The sequence below is a fragment of the Musa acuminata genome, unplaced genomic scaffold (assembly GCF_036884655.1).
Source record: "Musa acuminata AAA Group cultivar baxijiao unplaced genomic scaffold, Cavendish_Baxijiao_AAA HiC_scaffold_1137, whole genome shotgun sequence".
Classification (NCBI taxonomy): domain Eukaryota; kingdom Viridiplantae; phylum Streptophyta; class Magnoliopsida; order Zingiberales; family Musaceae; genus Musa; species Musa acuminata.
This window is the reverse complement of record NW_027021349.1, coordinates 421,028-439,616: the sequence shown is the minus strand read 5'-3', so window position 1 is coordinate 439,616 and position 18,589 is coordinate 421,028. Positions and strand designations below refer to the sequence as shown.

The window sequence follows — 18,589 nt, the reverse complement described above, 5'->3', positions numbered from 1 at the left end:
GCTCATGGTGCCGCCATCGCTCACAAGTGGACCGTTGCCCGTGCACGACCGTGATGCGCGGCTGCAGGGTGATACACGGTCCTTCGTCGACAATGATCAACAGAGATGATCATCTCAATAACATCGATGATAATAAACAGTAAATTCATCGATCAAACATAAAATTATACATTGCTCATAATTAGTAATTGAGCAAATCATATAGAAAAAACAGCTCAATAATATTCGATGAATCATTCATGTATCGTAAACAAAAATAATAGATCTAATATATTTGATCTCAAGAACTTGGCTTCGATACCAATTATTTGCATAAAATATGTAATCATGCTATCTGTAATGCGAAAAAACTTTTATGCTAATATTGAAATCAAATAAAGTGGATCTAACAATATATTACGATGCGTACCTTTCTTATTGTTCAGAAGAATAAACCTTATTTGATATACAAGCGTCTCCATCTTCGGATATGGAATATCAATCTGCAAGGATGAGAACTAGATCCTTCTATTTATTAGGAGAGTTCCTCCCATTAAGAGTATCTCCTAACATGTACTTTTTTTCTATTGGTCAATAACCATAATCAAAATCCAATAATATCTATAATATATTTTACTTAATTAAATAAGGGCACATAATCTTACAATAATTTTTTTCATATGCCTAGGAGTAGATTGAATTTGGTTATGCGTCGAGGCAATAAATTAAATCGTTTATGATTCAAACTCTTGAGACTTGATGTAATAATCCATTAGTGGGGTGTCTTTTGAACTTATTTGTATTTAAGAGCTCAATATGTCATTGTTGTTATATGTGGACATTATGGATGTTTCTGTTTTATATTGCATAAAGTGCATAGATTTGGATTTAATAGGTGTATGTAATTGGAGGTGATGGAGCTCACAAAAGGAACCGCTGCAATATTTGAAGTAGTTAGTAAATAGAAGTTCTTTAATAGTGTTTTTGTTGGTATTTGTTCATTGTTAGTTTCTCTTCCTTGAATTAGCTGCCATTTGAAATAATATAGATAATGATATAGCGGTACTCATCTTTCTTAATGGTTTTAAAATTATTATCTAGTAGTTCAGTTTTTTTTTAATAAACATGTTGTCATCATTTTTTTCTATTTACAATGATTTGACAACATTCATCTACCTACATAGAGAAAATTAAAATTTTTATTATATAAGATTAATAAAGACTTTTCCTCTAAACATCAAATAATTTATATCTTTCTTTCAAGAAGAATCAAAGTATTCTTCACATCTTATTCTCCCCGGATACATAGAATATCTATAGAATAAATAAACCCTTTCAATACTGCAAAAGTTAAGGGTAAGACTGATCCAAGTTATTAATCTACTCTATATCAAGTTTTTCTAGTCAAAATAAATATTAAGATACTCTTAACAGAAAACAAAATCATGTCAAATGCATTCACTCTGTCACTGCAAGTCGTCTCTATATTATGTTAAAGTCATGAGTTCAACCTCCAACTAACGAAGACTATATATATATATATATATATATATATATATATATATATATATATATTTCGATTCATGACATTCATATTGGACTTATATAATTAGTCGACAGATCGAAAGTTTCGATCTTAATCTTTATCAGTTAACCTAACATATATCATACGAACGGATCACCCAAATCATCGACTGTGGCGCCACTCGTAGCTATACCGACTCCGAAACTGGAATACTGTACCGAGTCGATGAAGGATACATCGACACGGGTAGAAACGTCAGAATCGCTGAAACGTACATCGACGATCCTACAAAGGTTTCACCGTTCGAAGCTTTCCCGACGGAACTCGCAACTGCTACACCTTTCCCGGGTTGAAGGAAGGGGACAGGTATCTCGTAAGGGCCTCCTTCGTTCACGGCAACTACGACGGCCAAGCCTCTGGGGACTCCGTCGCCCCACCGCTGCTATTCGATCTCTATGTCGGTGTCAACCTCTGGCAAACCATCAACATCACCGAGGTGTACACACTTTACGGGGCCGAGATTATTACTGCCGCCCCATCCGACTCCCTGTCGATATGCCTGGTCAACATTGGTTTGGGAGCGCCGTTCATATCTTCGCTGGAGTTGAGGCATATCGACAACCACCTGGCGTACCAGCACGCGAATCAATCCGCTGCACTAGTGTTCCACAGTCGCTACAACTTGGGATCCCTCACCAACTACACCCTCAGGTAACGCAGACCTTCCAATCCATGCTTGCTGAAATTTCTTCTCCCATACGGATTGTACATTGTTCATGCCTCCCATGGAGAAAGGGGATTTCTTGAACCCGAGGGTTTTCTCCAGCTTTCCTTTATTCATTGCTTAGGGTAGTTCTTTTGAGGCCGAATCACTACTGAAAATTTGGAAAGGGATGGAGCCTTGATCTTCTATAAAGGGAGCAAAGTGTTATAATCTGTTTGTGGTTATCTCAAAAAATTGTAACAAACATAAAGACTCATTTGCACTGTAGAAGTAATTGACTCTGTATACTCTTCAATTACAATTTTGATTAAACTGACTCTCAATTTTAACCACAGATGTCCAGTAAAAGTGTTCATCGCTAGAAAAGACGATTAGGCTAAATCAAACCCAATTAAGATCCAAGTTTAATTATCTATAGAAGTGAAATTACAATGAACAATACCGTAATTATGGTTCTATAATTACACAAGTTAGACACGAAGCACAAGCTAAATGAACTTAGCATAATGTTATAATTTGATTACACTAATTTGCTATAGACTCCAGTAATGCAACAAAAAGAAAAGCGGACCAACACTACAGAAATAATCACATGTATCTGATACAAATAAGTGATCAGAAATAGGAGATCCCAGGAGATAGATAATTACCACAATTTGGGAGAGGACAGCAAACTCGATGAGGACAATGATTAACATTGTCGTGTGTGGCGAAGGAGGAGTCTTAAGGAACACGACTAGCATAATCTCTCTTTATTATGCCTTTGAAAAGTGGTTGAGTCTATCATCTCATATCTCTGTATTAATAATATAGATTGGTTAACAAATTTCATTCTGTACAGGTATCCAGAAGATAAATATGATAGGACATGGGATCCTTGCAACAGTTATATTATTGGTTGTGAAACATGGAATTTTACAAGCAGTACTTTGGGCATCAAGACCATTAGTGGTGATGCTTATGAGGTCCCAGGCATGGTCATGGGGACTGCAACTGTTGCTGCACATAATTTTACATTGCATTATTCCTTGGGCTATGGCCTCAATTCGAGTGTTCAAACAACATTCTATATCTATTTGCACTTTGCTGATTTCAACTATTTAAGTGGGAATGGAAGTAGAATTTTTCAGGTGAGAGCAGATGGGGAACCCGATAGTGAAAACATCAGTCCTGCATATCTACTGGCAACTCATGTCCATTTCATCCATCGGCTGGCGTACCCAGGTTTAAAAGGTTATTTTAATCTGACAAGGGTGGCCGGTTCCACCCTTCCCCCCATCCTCAATGCTGCTGAGGTTTACATTCCTATTAATCTTTCAGTTGTGGCAACAGATCCAGCCGATGGTATGCTATCCCACCACTACTTTGGACATCCATCGCTCTAGTCCGGCCAATAACTTGTATCATCTGCTTCTTCTTTTTTTTCCCCTCAAGATGAACTGTGTTTTTCTTATTAATTACCTGCACACTTTTGAAGACTAACATGCAATGTGACCATTCATGCTTTCCCCCCCTTTGATCCATTTTCTGAAGGAAAAAAGTGTAGTATGTTATTGGCAGTGCATTATCCATTTCACTGGTGTCTTACCTGAACATATACAATAAGTTGTTTGCTTATTTAGCTGATTGCTGATTTGAAGTTTACATATTAAGTTGAAGATGAATATATTGTCTCTTTCCTTTATTTTGTTGTAGCATAGGTAAAATGAAGCACATTTTCTGCCACCTTTGTTAAAATAATCAGTCTACTGGAACTTACGTAGGGATTCATTTGGTCAACTTGGAGTGTAATCCCAAAGACTTGATTATTGCAATGAAATGTTTGAGATATTATGCATAACTATCAATCCTATGTTCAGAGGATATGCATACTTTTCAGGAAAAAATGTTAATTATTCTTTTTGAGTCCAAGCACTTGAACCATGCATTATCAGAAATCATAATTTATATTCTTCTGCGCTTTTACTTCTCGTGGTGATTTGGCATGTCTGAAATGATAAACAAAAGTTAGATTGACAACAATATATATGACTGAGATTGACAATATATAAAATGACTGGATTACCGAACAACAAGTGATGTATCTAATGGTTCTGTTGTGCCTGTAAATATTATTTCAAGATAGTTATTCATAAGCTAGGTCAAACACAATTTGGATATTAATATCAATGGTAAGATCATACAACATCATGATTTTCAGTGATCAAAATTCTATCGTTTAAACCAAATCATATAAGGTGTGGCTGTAGGTGTGCTCATGCATGTGAAACATTTTTTCGGGCAGAGTTGTGTCAAAATGCTTCATGGTGCCCATTTACTATTTTGAAATGAATATTAAAATTTGTTTCAAGGGGGCTACAATAATCATCTATATGGCATGCATCCGATTACATGCCAACCTTGGATTTTTTTCACAATAGATTGAATTCAGTATGGTGGACATTGGCTTAACCTGCAAAATTAACAGCTGATGCTATGATGGGGATAAAGAAATTATATCAGATGAAGATATGGCAGGGTGATCCTTGTGCTCCGCAGCAATTCATTTGGAGTGGAGTAAATTGCACCTACTCAAGCTCTGGTACCCCAAGAGTCACCTCATTGTAAGCTCCAAGATTTGGTTGTTTTAAAAGACATCAATAAAAAGCACTGATTCTGATGTAATGATTTCTACTTTATTTTCTTTTGCAGAAACCTCTCTTATCATGGGTTGAATGGTGCTGTACCAAATGCTTTGGCTAATCTGAAGGCCCTTAACTATTTGTAAGTTTCTAAATTTATTGTCAGAGGCTGCTGGCTAGCAACATCATGCAGACAACTTGAGAACAATTTGTAGATGTTGCATGAAATTGACTTGTTACCCTTTTTTACCTGTGTATTTTATTCATTTCTAATCTCCTTTTTCTAACTCCATAAACAAAAGGCTTTTGTTTTTTCATGTTAGTTGCCAAAATTAGGAATGCAGATGGACCAGTTTACAACCCAAAGCATTAGCTTGGGGTTTTCTTTAACCACATCCTATAACATCCAAACTGAACTAATATGGCTTTACTCATGCAATCTGGTTTCCAAGGACCAAAGTTATAGAGATCAACATGTAGCTACTTTTTTTTTTAATGAAATTTCTTATGAAAACATATCAATAACTAATGTAATCCATGTATTTTGTCTCAGTGACTTGTCAAACAATGATTTAATGGGCCCAATACCGCCCTCTTTAGAAGAATTGACATCACTCAATGTGCTGTAAGAACAGATTTTTCTCTCTTACACAATTCACCTGGTGCATGCGTTTTCAACATCGAAAACTTCAATTTTGTCATGCGCATGCTTCAGGACTTCTCTCTCCACATATTATATGCTAATGGTAGAGCAATATCAAACTTTTTGCAGAATTTTGTCAAATAACCGACTCAATGGGCCTATTCCAGCTTCTTTGTGTGATGGACAATCAAAAGGATTGCTTGAGTTGAGGTTTGTGCTGTAGTCTAACATCCCAAATCTTCCCACAATTCCTTCTACCTAATACTAATGTCTTATGAACTTTATGTTCTGCAAAGAGTGGACAACAATCCCGATATATGTCTCTGTCATAGTACATGTCAAATTGGCAGCGAAGGAAGGAAGCTTGCTACAGTCACCATTGTGCTGATCTCTGTCGTGCCAGCGCTGATTATACTGCTGCTCCTATCATTGCTTTTATTCTTCTTGAGGAGAAGAAAATCTACAACAAAATTATGTAAGTGGTTTTAAGCAAGTAATAGCTTATAAACATACAATTATGTTGTATAATGTCCTTCTCTTTTTCAACGAAAGGCAATGTTAGATGTGCTTTTCTTCTTCTGCGAAAAGGCAATGTTAGATGTGAGATAGAACTCTTAACCTGTATAAATAATATCAGGACATGTCTTCTCTGATATCATAGAGAAAAGTAACTTCTTTTATTGCTGAAAAGATTTTTTTTTCTCTTTTATCTACGGTAACAAAAGTGAGACTCGTAAAGCAAGGATTTCTAGCTTGGTTACTGTATCTTCCGTAGATGTTAGCATCCAAACAACATCTTTATCTAAATATTTTTATGGTTTAGTTGGAGCGAACAGCTAAAACAGATGTAAGCTTACGGTTGATACCACACACTACTTCAAGGGAAGTTTCTATTCCATAAGACCATTCATTATGATGAACCTTCCCAACTCTGATTTGGGGTGTAATTATGCTGATCTTTTTCAATTCTAGTCTTGTCTAAATTCTGCCTGAGATTAAAATTTTGATAAAGCTAAGTTCTTTATCAAATAGATCAAGATTAAGTGAGTCAATTTTTAAGTCATGTGTAATACAAACTTATAAACAACTAGTGCATTGATAAATAATAATTTATTATCTACCATTCTACCAAAGCTTGACAAACCTTGCATATAAGTGTGATTGCCTAAAATTAAGTTAGTTAATTTTTAGCTAACTTTTTCACCTTTATATTTGTAAAGTATGTTTTAGGCTCATCAATGTTCTTTACGCTCATTATTATAGAGTCTGTTTTAGAATTATCTACACAACTTTTCTAAATTAACTCCTTCATTTACTTGTATGCTATCAACATACAGACAATGGAAAGTGATCATTGGTAGGTATATGAGTTATTATGATTCATAGCTCATGAAATTTCTCTCTGGAGGTTAGAAGTGACTTGCGGATGCATGTTTTGGAATTCTGTACTAGAAACTTCACCTTCATTACAATGAGAAGCATTGTTAACAGCACTCTTTTTGTTTCTTTTAATGAAATAATAGCGCCGCCAATTCAAGACTCGCTTGCTATACCCGAAACCCATAGATTTACATATGATGAATTGAAGGCCATCACCAACAATTTTGATCTTGTACTTGGAAAGGGGGGGTTTGGGAATGTTTACCATGGTCGATTACATGATGGCACTGAAGCTGCAGTAAAACTTTTGCACTCACATCGGATGGTCAAAGGGACATCATCTGAGGAGTCCATGTCTGCAAATTCTGGCTCCAGATCACATGGGCTGAAAGAGTTTCAAGCCGAGGTATGCAATCTATATGAATGCATTTTGGTGGACTACCATTTTAATGAACAAATAGGTTATGAATGAAATTAAGTATATATCTTCCTCTTTGGGTTGCAGGCTCTTCTCTTATCGAGGGTCCATCACAGGAACTTAGTGTCTTTGATCGGGTACTGTAGAGACAGCAATCAACTTGGACTTGTTTATGAATATGCTGCTCGTGGAAGTCTTAGAGATCATCTTTCAGGTAAAAAAGATGTTGAATAGTATTCTATGATCTGAGCTACTGCATGCTTGGAGAAGATTGAATCCAGTTTTAAGCTGCTTTACCCGAAAATGTTGTATCTTTCGACAGTATATTTCTCAATCTCTACCTAGAATTTCTCTCTCTTTCCTTTGTCATACATTATCATTGGATTGAATAAATGCAATTGATAAGATATTATCATGTTAGTTTTTTTTTTTTCTTCTAGCAAAAACAGTACCTGATCATTATTTGTAACACCTCTGATTAGTCCTAAATCGAAAGTGGGCAATATTAAGATTGGCTTATAAGGGTCTGATGAGTGTACTACTATCAACTTCAGTTTAAGCATTTTGGTCAGTGGTTTAGACCAAACGAAGTTGATAGGCTAGTTAGCCCATCAGGCTCGGGTCATGATATTTGGTATCAGAGTCGACCTAGCATTTGGGCATGGTGAGGGGGCTCGAGTAGGAAAGGGTTACCTGATTGTAACACCCCTGATTAGTCCCACATCGAAAGTTAGCAGATGGACTGGTTTAGACCAAACAAAGTTGATATGCTAGTTAGTCCATCAGGCTCGGGTCATGACATTATTTGTCAAGATTCTGAAGCTTAGTGTAACTGACTTATCCAATATGATTTTTTATTTTTTATAAAAATTTTAGATTCTTAACTGCACCTTTTTTTCTATAGATAAAATTTTAGATTCTTACTAGTCTTTTGAGATAGGTCACCAAATGTAATTTAATGTTCTTGGAATTACTTGTATCCATTTTTGAAAATAGTTCTTTGATGTCACACAAGTGATTTGAAGCTCCTATATCTAGATACTAGGTTATAAACTGATCTTCCTTCAAATTATTACAAGTTATTAACAAAACTTGATTTTGGTTCTTTTCTTTCTCAACAAAACTTGATACTATATCATAGATTAATCTTTCTTCAAATTATTATTATAAGTCATTAGGAGTATGTCCATGCCTTTTGTAAATATAGCATTGAATTTCAGACCTTTTAGAATTTTTATCACGTCCACAGCCTCGGCTACATCCTTAACCATAACCTTAGCCTTTTCGGCTAAAATTTTTTCTATCACCTTCATTGTTTTGAGATTTTTAATTGGTCTGATTTCTGTAACTTCTTCCTCTTTGTCCACAACCTTTTTCTCTTCCAGATTTTAATTTACATTTATTTTGTAAGTCTTTATTTTTCTTCTCCTCTTTTTGTAAGTCTTTATTTATAAACTTGAAGAAAACCTATTAGTTGTTCTAAAGATATTTGTTCTAAGACTTTAAACTCTTTAATTACTATAAAAATAAAATCAAACTTTGGATATAGAGATTTTAGTACTTTTTTTTTATTACTCTTTCATCACTTATTTGTTCACCATTTTGTCTCATTTAATAAATAATAGAAATGACTTTTGAGAAGTAATTTGAAATAGATTCAGAAATATCTTATTGTAATTTTGCAAAATCAACTAGTAAAACTTATAGACGAAGCTATTTTACTTGATCCACACCACCAAATACTTTTGAAGTATTTACTAGAGTGATGACTTCAAACATTATATCACCGGGAGGCCCATAAAAGATTGTGAACAAAGTCATTTTATCTTTTCTTCTATTTTTTGAGTTATTTTCTTATTTCTATATTGATTGCTCATTCTATTTAACTTGATTCAACAAATTCATATTCTACAAACTCTCGTACATCTTGAGAGCTTGGAAGAACATTCATTTAGATTTACCATATTGATAAAACGAAGAGTGAAATGATAGAAACAAGAAAAACACATCTCAATTAGTATTATATGGTGTCTATTTATATATGATGAATGAGAGGATTTCCTCAACGGAGCAACGAGATTTCCTCGTGCAGTTGAGAAAATCTCATCTGCTATGCAGTTGAGAAAATATCTTTGATATCACATATGTCATAATTTTCTTTTGTTAATCAAAAGATTTAGAGTTGTGTGATGCTTGAAGAAGATGTCATAACTTAACCTAAGCCCTAATATCAAATGTTGAACTTAATAATAAAAAGATATATGAATATCACACAATGGAAGAGTAAGATGATGGTTGTCACACAATCGAAAAGTAGGACAAGACAAAATACTCTATCTTTCACTCAAAACTCTTTACAATTTTAAAACTTTATATTTCATGACCCAAGGTTTATATAGTCCCATAGATACATTATATTAATTATATTTAAAATAAATCATTCTTTTCTAAATACCTCTAACCAATAGTTTTTGGTTTGTTCTTAGATATTTAATTTATTTTTTCTCTTGATACAAATTGAATTTCTTTATGATAAGTTAATAAGTTTAATTCCAAAACCTCCCCCTCTCCATGTTAAAAACCCCCACTTGCAATCAGAAGAACAGGAAGAAGGTGGAGGTGTATGGCCGGTGAAATCACAAAGCCAACATTCATGGTTTATAAAGCAGCAACTGATGAGGAAAGGGATGCACGCAAAATTCTCCGATTCCATGGACTACTTTTGATCTCCACTTCTGCACGAAGAAGACTTGACCTGTCAGCCCAATCGACGACGGAATCAACTCCAATAAATGCCAACTTTTTCCACACAGCATGCAAGTCATCTTCTTCATTTCACCAGTAGACATGGAAGACTTGTAAAGTTCTCGAGTCTTGCCCACTCACCTAAGTGGATGGTTACCCGATCGAGTTGAGTAGCTATCCCAATTAACTTTCTTCGGTATATCTTTCCGTATGAAGCACGCTCGTCCATGATATTATTTGACGTCTTTCCTAGACAAAAAAGTTATACCAAGAGGATGCGTCTAAAAGAGGGGGAATACAGTACTGTTTTAGCATCTAGAAAACATATTACGCTGCAGATGAGGCACTTTCTTTCTTAAAATTGTCATTATGACAATCCAAGCTTCAACCAACGCATGCAAGTTTTGTTAAGATTGTACACTAAATTATGCTTCATGTGCTGCTTAAGATTTGAGAGAGCCAATATTCACTTGAAAGAAGAGAAGAAGAGAAAATGATAGATGTTGATCGCAAGTCAAATTGTAGTTTGTTTGGCGCCTCCTTATGTTCATAAAAATTAATTTTTCTATTTATAACTCTAATCTAAATTCTAATTTACCGCAAGTCAAAGTCTTCTTGGCCAGGGACGTGTTGAAAAAGAATCCATGGAATGCAGCTTAGGGATGTGAGGCATCTCACCACTCATCTTATCTGCATCAATCAAGTCACCGCTCGTCTGTCAAACAGTGCTTATCCCACCGATTGAGACCGATGCTATTAGTTTCCAAAATGCCGTATTAATCATGGCGGCTTTCATCCTTAGGTATCTATCGATGATGGAACAAAAACTTGGCCCTTACTCTTACCTCAAATGATGTAATGTTGAAAGTGACGATAGAGAAAAATAAGGAAGCGAGTTCAAAATTCAAAATTATGTATTTAATGTAAAAACTTTAATATATTTTAATTCATCTCTCATCTCAAATTTTATACCTAAAGTATTACTTTACATGAGCTCTTTATTTATAAAGGGTAAACTTAAGGTTTCAATTTTAATTATATCTTGGATAGAATTCATAAATCAAAATTCTATCTGACCATAAAGTTTAATTTATTATTCCAACCACACATAGCAAGCAAGCTGAGTGAGCTATGCCCAATTTATATATCATGGATAATGGGTACCACACATAGCATGCACCTCCACCTTCATCCTGTTCTTCTGACTGTGGCGGCTTGGAGTAGGTAGTTCGGTAGGGAGGGAGATCAAACTGCGCGCCATGGGTTTCCCTTTACGCTTCTTATCATCATTGTCGTTGTGCCTCTTGGCCCTCCTCCTCCACCGGGCCACGGTGACAAGTGGGTGTTTCAGCATGGAGAGGGAGGCACTGTTGGACTTCAAAGCCGGCATCCACGACACCCATAACCGGCTATCTTCTTGGACGGGCCACCACTGTTGCACATGGAAGGGAGTGATCTGCGACACCACCACTGGCCACGTCGTCATGCTCGACCTCCGAAACACAAATACTACAGATGATTGGGCATTACGCGGTCAGAGGATGATGAACTCGTCATTTCTTGCTTTATCTCATTTGAAGCACTTGGATCTTAGCTTCAATGATTTCAGCGGGATCCGCATGCCGGAATTCATCGGCTCCTTCAAGAAACTGAGATACCTCAATCTATCTTCTACACAATTCATGGGAGGAATACCTGCTCGGCTGGGGAACCTTTCGAGCCTCTACGTTCTTGATCTACGTGCTGCTTTAGATTTTACATCCCATGTTGACAACCTCCACTGGCTCTCCCATCTTACCTCCCTGAAGCACCTGGACTTGAGCTGGTTGAACCTAACCGATCTCCCAGATTGGTTCTCATCGGTGAACATGCTGCATTCTCTCCAAGTTTTAAGTATGTCTTTCGTTGGTCTCGATACCATCCCAGCAACTGTTGTCCACGTCAACTTCACCTCCTCTCTTACCGTCCTTGATCTCTCCTATAATCATTTCAAGTCCACCTTACCCAAATGGTTGGGGAATATTAGTGGTCTTACCCATCTTGATCTTCATGCTACCGGGTTCTATGGCGTTATTCCCGATGCAATTGGAGACTTGGGCGGACTGAAAGAATTATATATGTCGAGGAACCAATTGACAGGAAATTTGAGCGGTTGGTTGGAGCAAATGACGAATCTCATCATTTTGGATCTCCGATCTAATTTATTCAACGGTTCCATGCCTTCCTCCGTTGGTAAGTTCTCTAATCTCACCGAATTGTATCTCGCTGGAAATTCTCTTGGAGGTGTTATTTCAGAAGTTCATTTTGAGAATCTTACGAGATTGCAAGTATTAGACTTGTATGACAACTCCATCACCATATCAATTGGCCAAAGTTGGGTCCCCCCTTTCCAACTCAGATATGTAGATTTAACCAAATGTCAGTTGGGACCTCAATTTCCAGAATGGTTGCAGTTCCAAACACAGATCCAAGTGTTATCCATGGATTATTGTAAAATTGCAGGGACAATGCCCGCTTGGTTTTGGAATATTTCATCTTCTACCATCACATATTTAGACCTTTCCAACAACCAAATAGGAGGCAAGCTGCCATCTTCTTTAAAGTTCACCAAGTTGGTAATATTATATTTGGATTCCAACAGATTTGAAGGTCCACTACCAACGATGCTACCGTCTACACTTCATACTCTATCTCTCTACAATAATTCCTTTACAGGGCAATTGTCGATATGGCCTCATGTTACATTTGTGTTCATCTCAGATAATATGCTTGACGGTGGCTTATCTTCATCAATCTGCCAATGGACATATCTCGAATATCTTGACCTTTCGAACAACAAATTACTTGGTGAGATCCCTTATTATTGTTTGGGAAAATCATTACAAAATCTTTGGTTCTTAGATTTGAGCAACAACCAAATAGGAGGCAAGCTGCCATCTTCTTTAAAGTTCACCAAGTTGGAAAGATTATATTTGGATTCCAACAGATTTGAAGGTCCATTACCAACGATGCTACCATCTACACTTGATACTCTATCTCTCTACAATAATTCCTTTACAGGGCAATTGCCGATATGGCCCTATGTTAGATTTGTGTCAATCTCTGATAACATGCTTGATGGTGGCTTATCTTCATCAATCTGCCAATGGACAGGTGGTCTCGAATACCTTGACCTTTCGAACAACAAATTACTTGGTGAGATCCCTTATTGTCTGGGAAAATCATTACGAAATCTTTATATCTTGAAATTGGACAACAATCACTTCTCGGGTGAAATTCCATACACGATCGGATTTTTAAGTGAGCTTATGCTATTGCAACTGAAAAATAACAGTTTTTCGGGTGAGGTTCCTTTGTCATTGAAAAATTGTACAAATTTATGGTTTCTTGATCTGGCTCAAAATAATCTTGTCGGAAATATAATGCTATGGATGGGAGAAAATCTACAACAACTGGCAGTACTTCGTCTACGTTCAAATATGTTTTCTGGAGTTATTCCTTGGCAACTTGCTAGATTTGAACAACTTCAAATATTGGATCTTGCTAATAACAACTTCTCTGGTTCAATACCTCACAACATTGGTAATTTAAGTACCATGAGATTGACATCACAATATTATGCATTTTGTTCTTATGAATCAGATGTCTTTACAAAGGGACAAGATCTTCATTATTTACGATGCAGCATAAGTCTTATGAAAAGTTTGGATCTTTCAAACAATCGACTAACCGGAGAGATACCAAAAGGAATTGGAGACCTCGCAGGACTCAAGAACTTAAATTTGTCAAGAAATCATTTACAAAGTAAAATCCCTTGGGAGATAGGAGGAATGAATTCATTAGAATCCCTTGATCTATCGATAAATGATCTTTCTGGTAGCATTCCCGAGAGTTTATCGGCTTTATATTTCTTAAGCTATTTGAATTTATCAACTCCAAACTTTTATTGATCCATCCATCTATATGGGTAATGCTGACTTATGTGGACCACCAATTTCCAAAAGTTGTTTCAATAATAAAACAACTCAAAATATTATACAAGAGTACAAGAAGGAGATTCCCGAGTGGTTATGGTTCTATATCAGCATGGTACTAGGATATGTGATGGGATTTTGGATCTTTTGTGGTATTCTCTTCCTCAAAGACACATGGAGGCATGTTTATTTCCATATGATTGATGATATATATGATCGGTTCTGGGTCCAATGGTATTTAATCTTTTGACGATTACTTAGACTTTAATCTCAAAATTTCGTGTGTGGATAATCCAAGATTTTACCATAGAGGGAGAGAAGGTATGTCATCACTCTACTTTTTATTTATATGGTATTTTAGATTTGTAGATGCTGGTTGGCTGTGATTAATGAAAACAGAATTTGTGTACTTGATATAAGAAAAGATGGATTGCTTTATTTATGGTGTTTGAAGACAAGTATTAATCAATTTGTATGTAATGTGGTTGTTTACCATCTTCTTCTATTTGATGTTTGCATAATTATAACATCATGCAAGAGTTGGCTCGTAGTTTTAAAGCAGAGAAATATTAGAAAAAGAAGAGAACTATAACCTAAGTCTTCCGTGAAGATATAGTTTAAAAATATGCTATATTGATTTTAAAGGAGCAAACACATTACTTTGGAAATGATAGAATAGAGGAAGAAAGGGGTGGCTTTGGCAGGGGAAGAAAAGAGGAGAAAAAAATAAAATAGGTGTGAGATTTAATAAGGATGTTGTTTTTATATCAAGAGAGTAAGTTTTAAATTTGAAAGAGTATATATATATGTATGATTTTGAATTTCTATTCATTCCCTACCAATCAGAGAGTAAATAAGACTATAGATTAATTATTCTAAAATCATTGAGTATGTTGTGATTTAAAAAAAAAAATAGTCATTCTCAGATAAGAAAGAAAATATTATGATTGTTTATTGGATTGGTTTATATTATTCGAATGATTTAGGAAAATAAGGAGAGTGTTGATCACTATATCAGTTATAATAATCTATGATTAACGTAAGTATCGAATGATTATGTATAACTTGTTTTCTAATTTAATAATATATTTGTTAATAATGAAGTTATGTGATTTGCAAATGTTAAATTGGCTTTTGAAAATAGGTTTTTCGATATTGTATTTGTTTAAAATAATTAAAATATTTAATTATTATATTTTTCAATGATATATTGTTGAACATATTTCAAATAAGGTTTCAATATGTTACTTTAGATGATGGTTAATTGTTCTCAATTAGTTGGTTTTGATTTAGACTTTATCAATTGTTGTTGTACATTCGTCATAAGTTCATAAACTAGTTTTTTCTAGGTCTAACATAAATGTATTATCTATACCATGGAGATTAAATATGATTTTGATCCTTGTCACAAGGATATAATATGGTCATAGCCATTAGCACTTCGACTTTTATTTTAATATATGCCCTTTGTTATAGTCATGACTATCGATAAATTTAGATATGAAGACTTAGTTATACTTATACTGATTCATGATTGATTATTAATAATCTTGGCATTAAAATGAAATCTATCCACTTATGTTTTGTTATGCAAATGTATTCAAAAATTATATTATCTTATGTGCTTATTAAGCTAAAAAGTTGTGATTTGAAAAGCATGTAAAGTTATGTTTGCCCTTTATATAAGTGTATACTTTTTTAAAATGTATTTATGATAAGTTTTGCTAGTATATGAGTTTTGGTGTTTACTAATGCTAATATCCTTGTTGTTAAAATTTTCAGATGCCTATGAATAGATTGAATTTGGTTATGCATCAAGGCAATAAATTAAATCGTTTATGGTTCATACTCTTTAGACTTGGGATGTAATAATCTATTGGTGGGATGTCTTTGGTGAACTTATTTGTATTTGAGGGCTCAATATGTCACTACTACTGTTATATGTGGGCATTATTGATGTATCTATTTTATATTGCATAAAGTGCATATATTTGGATTTAATAGGTCTATGTAATTGGAGGTGATGGAACTCAAAAAAGGAGTCTCTGTAATATTTGAGGTAGTTATAAAATAGAAGTTCTTTAACAGTGTTTTTGTTGGTATCTATTCACTTTTTGAGTTCATTGTTAGTTTCTCCTCCTTGAATTACTCGATGTGATTTCGATTTTGAGCTAAAATTTTCTATTATTGGGATTTGAAATACTATAGATAATGACACAGCGATACTTATCTTTCTTAATCGTTTTAGAATTATTACATGGTAGTTCAGATTTTTTTCTAATAAACCTATTATATTTGATTACCAGAAATAATCACATGTATCTGATACAAATAAGTGATCAGAAATAGGAGATCCCAGGAGATAGATAATTACCACAATTTGGGAGAGGACAGCAAACTCGATGAGGACAATGATTAACATTGTCGTGTGTGGCGAAGGAGGAGTCTTAAGGAACACGACTAGCATAATCTCTCTTTATTATGCCTTTGAAAAGTGGTTGAGTCTATCAAAATCATATCTGTATTAATAATATAGATTGGTTAACAAATTTCATGCTGTACAGGTATCCAGAAGATAAATATGATAGGACATGGGATCCTTGCAACAGTTATATTGGTTGTGAAACATGGTATTTTACGAGCAGTACTTTGGGAATCAAGACCACTCGTGGTGATGCTTATGAGGTCCCAGGCGTGGTCATGGGGACTGCAACTGTTGCTGCAGATAATTTTACATTGCAATATTTCTTGCACTATGGCCTCAATTCGAGTGTTCAAACAACATTCTATATCTATTTGCACTTTGCTGATTTCAACTATTTAAGTGGGAATGGAAGTAGAATTTTTCAGGTGAGAGCAGATGGGGAACCCGATAGTGATAACATCAGTCCTGCATATCTACTGGCAACTCATGTCCATTTCATCCATCGGCTGGCGTACCCAGGTTTAAAAGGTTATTTTAATCTGACAAGGGTGGCCTGTTCCACCCTTCCCCCCATCCTCAATGCTGCTGAGGTTTACATTCCTATTAATCTTTCAGTTTTGGCAACAGATCCAGCCGATGGTATGCTATCCCACCACTACTTTGGACATCCATCGCTCTAGTCCGGCCAATAACTTGTATCATCTGCTTCTTTTTTTTTTTCCCCTCAAGATGAACTGTGTTTTTCTTATTAATTACCTGCACACTTTTGAAGACTAACATGCAATGTGACCATTCATGCTTCCCCCCCCTTTGATCCATTTTCTGAAGGAAAAAAGTGTAGTATGTTATTGGCAGTGCATTATCCATTTCACTGGTGTCTTACCTGAACATATACAATAAGTTGTTTGCTTATTTAGCTGATTGCTGATTTGAAGTTTACATATTAAGTTGAAGATGAATATATTGTCTCTTTCCTTTATTTTGTTGTAGCATAGGTAAAATGAAGCACATTTTCTGCCACCTTTGTTAAAATAATCAGTCTACTGGAACTTACGTAGGGATTCATTTGGTCAACTTGGAGTGTACAATAATTCCAAAGACTTGCTTATTGCAATGAAATATTTGAGATATTATGCATAACTGTCAATCATATGTTCAGAGGATGTGCCTACTTTTCGGGAAAATATGTTAATTATTCTTTTTGAGTCCAAGCACTTGAACCATGCATTATCAGAAATTATAATTTATATTCATCTGCGCTTTTACTTCTCGTGGTGATTTGACATGTATGAGATGATAAGCAAAAGTTAGATTGACAACAATATAAATGACTGATATTGACAATATATAAAATGACTGGGTTACCATACAACAAGTGATGTATCTAATGGTTTTGATGTGCTTGTATATATCATTTCAAGATAATTATTCATAAGCTAGGTCAAGCACAATTTGGATATTAATATCAATGGTAAGATCATACAAACATCAGGATTTTCAGTGATCAAAGTTCTATCGTTTAAACCAAATCATATAAGGTGTGGCTAGGTGTGCTCATGCATGTGAAACGCTTTTTCCGGGCAGAGTTGTGTCAAAATGCTTCATGGAGCCCATTTACTACTTTGAAATGAATATTAAATTTTTTTCCGAGGGGGCTACAATAATCATCTACATGGCATGCATCCAATTACATGCCAACCTTGGATTTTTTTCACAATAGCTTGAATTCAGTATGGTGGACCATGGTTGATCTGTACCGAAGCTATCTCTTTCCTGAAGTAAATAAGAATTTCTCTCTGCATAGCATATCAGATATTGGCTTAACCAGTAAAATTAACAGTTGATGCTATGATGGGGATAAAGAAATTATATCAGATGAAGATATGGCAGGGTGATCCTTGTGCTCCGCAGCAATTCATTTGGAGTGGAGTAAATTGCACCTACTCAAGCTCTGGTACCCCAAGAGTCACCTCATTGTAAGCTCCAAGATTTGGTTGTTTTAAAAGACATCAATAAAAAGCACTGATTCTGATGTAATGATTTCTACTTTATTTTCTTTAACAGAAACCTCTCTTATCTTGGGTTGAATGGTGCTCTACCAAATGCTTTGGCTAATCTGAAGGCCCTTAACTATTTGTAAGTTTCTAAATTTATT

General features: G+C 35.1%; 2 protein-coding genes and 1 long non-coding RNA gene across 3 annotated transcripts; all 3 read left to right on the top strand.

Annotated features, from left to right (window-relative positions):
• Nucleotides 1–1,772: 1,772 nt before the first annotated feature.
• LOC135670963 (probable LRR receptor-like serine/threonine-protein kinase At1g05700) lies at nucleotides 1,773–4,835 on the top strand (the record flags this gene model as incomplete). The annotated part of the gene is made up of 3 exons (XM_065178769.1): nucleotides 1,773–2,215; nucleotides 3,070–3,572; nucleotides 4,696–4,835. Coding segments are annotated over 3 exons (1,086 nt in total), but the record flags the coding sequence as incomplete, so codon positions are not given.
• A 98-nt stretch (nucleotides 4,836–4,933) lies between these two features.
• On the top strand, nucleotides 4,934–7,718 carry LOC135670989 (uncharacterized). The gene is made up of 3 exons (XR_010512597.1): nucleotides 4,934–5,967; nucleotides 7,016–7,278; nucleotides 7,378–7,718. It is a non-coding gene; the product is annotated as an uncharacterized LOC135670989 (long non-coding RNA).
• Nucleotides 7,719–11,244: 3,526 nt separating this feature from the next.
• LOC135670987 (receptor-like protein EIX2) lies at nucleotides 11,245–18,404 on the top strand. The gene is made up of 2 exons (XM_065178806.1): nucleotides 11,245–14,330; nucleotides 16,574–18,404. Exon 1 carries the CDS (start codon nucleotides 11,295–11,297, stop codon nucleotides 13,983–13,985), a length of 2,691 nt encoding a protein of 896 aa, XP_065034878.1. The 5' UTR covers nucleotides 11,245–11,294; the 3' UTR covers nucleotides 13,986–14,330; nucleotides 16,574–18,404.
• Nucleotides 18,405–18,589: the final 185 nt, after the last annotated feature.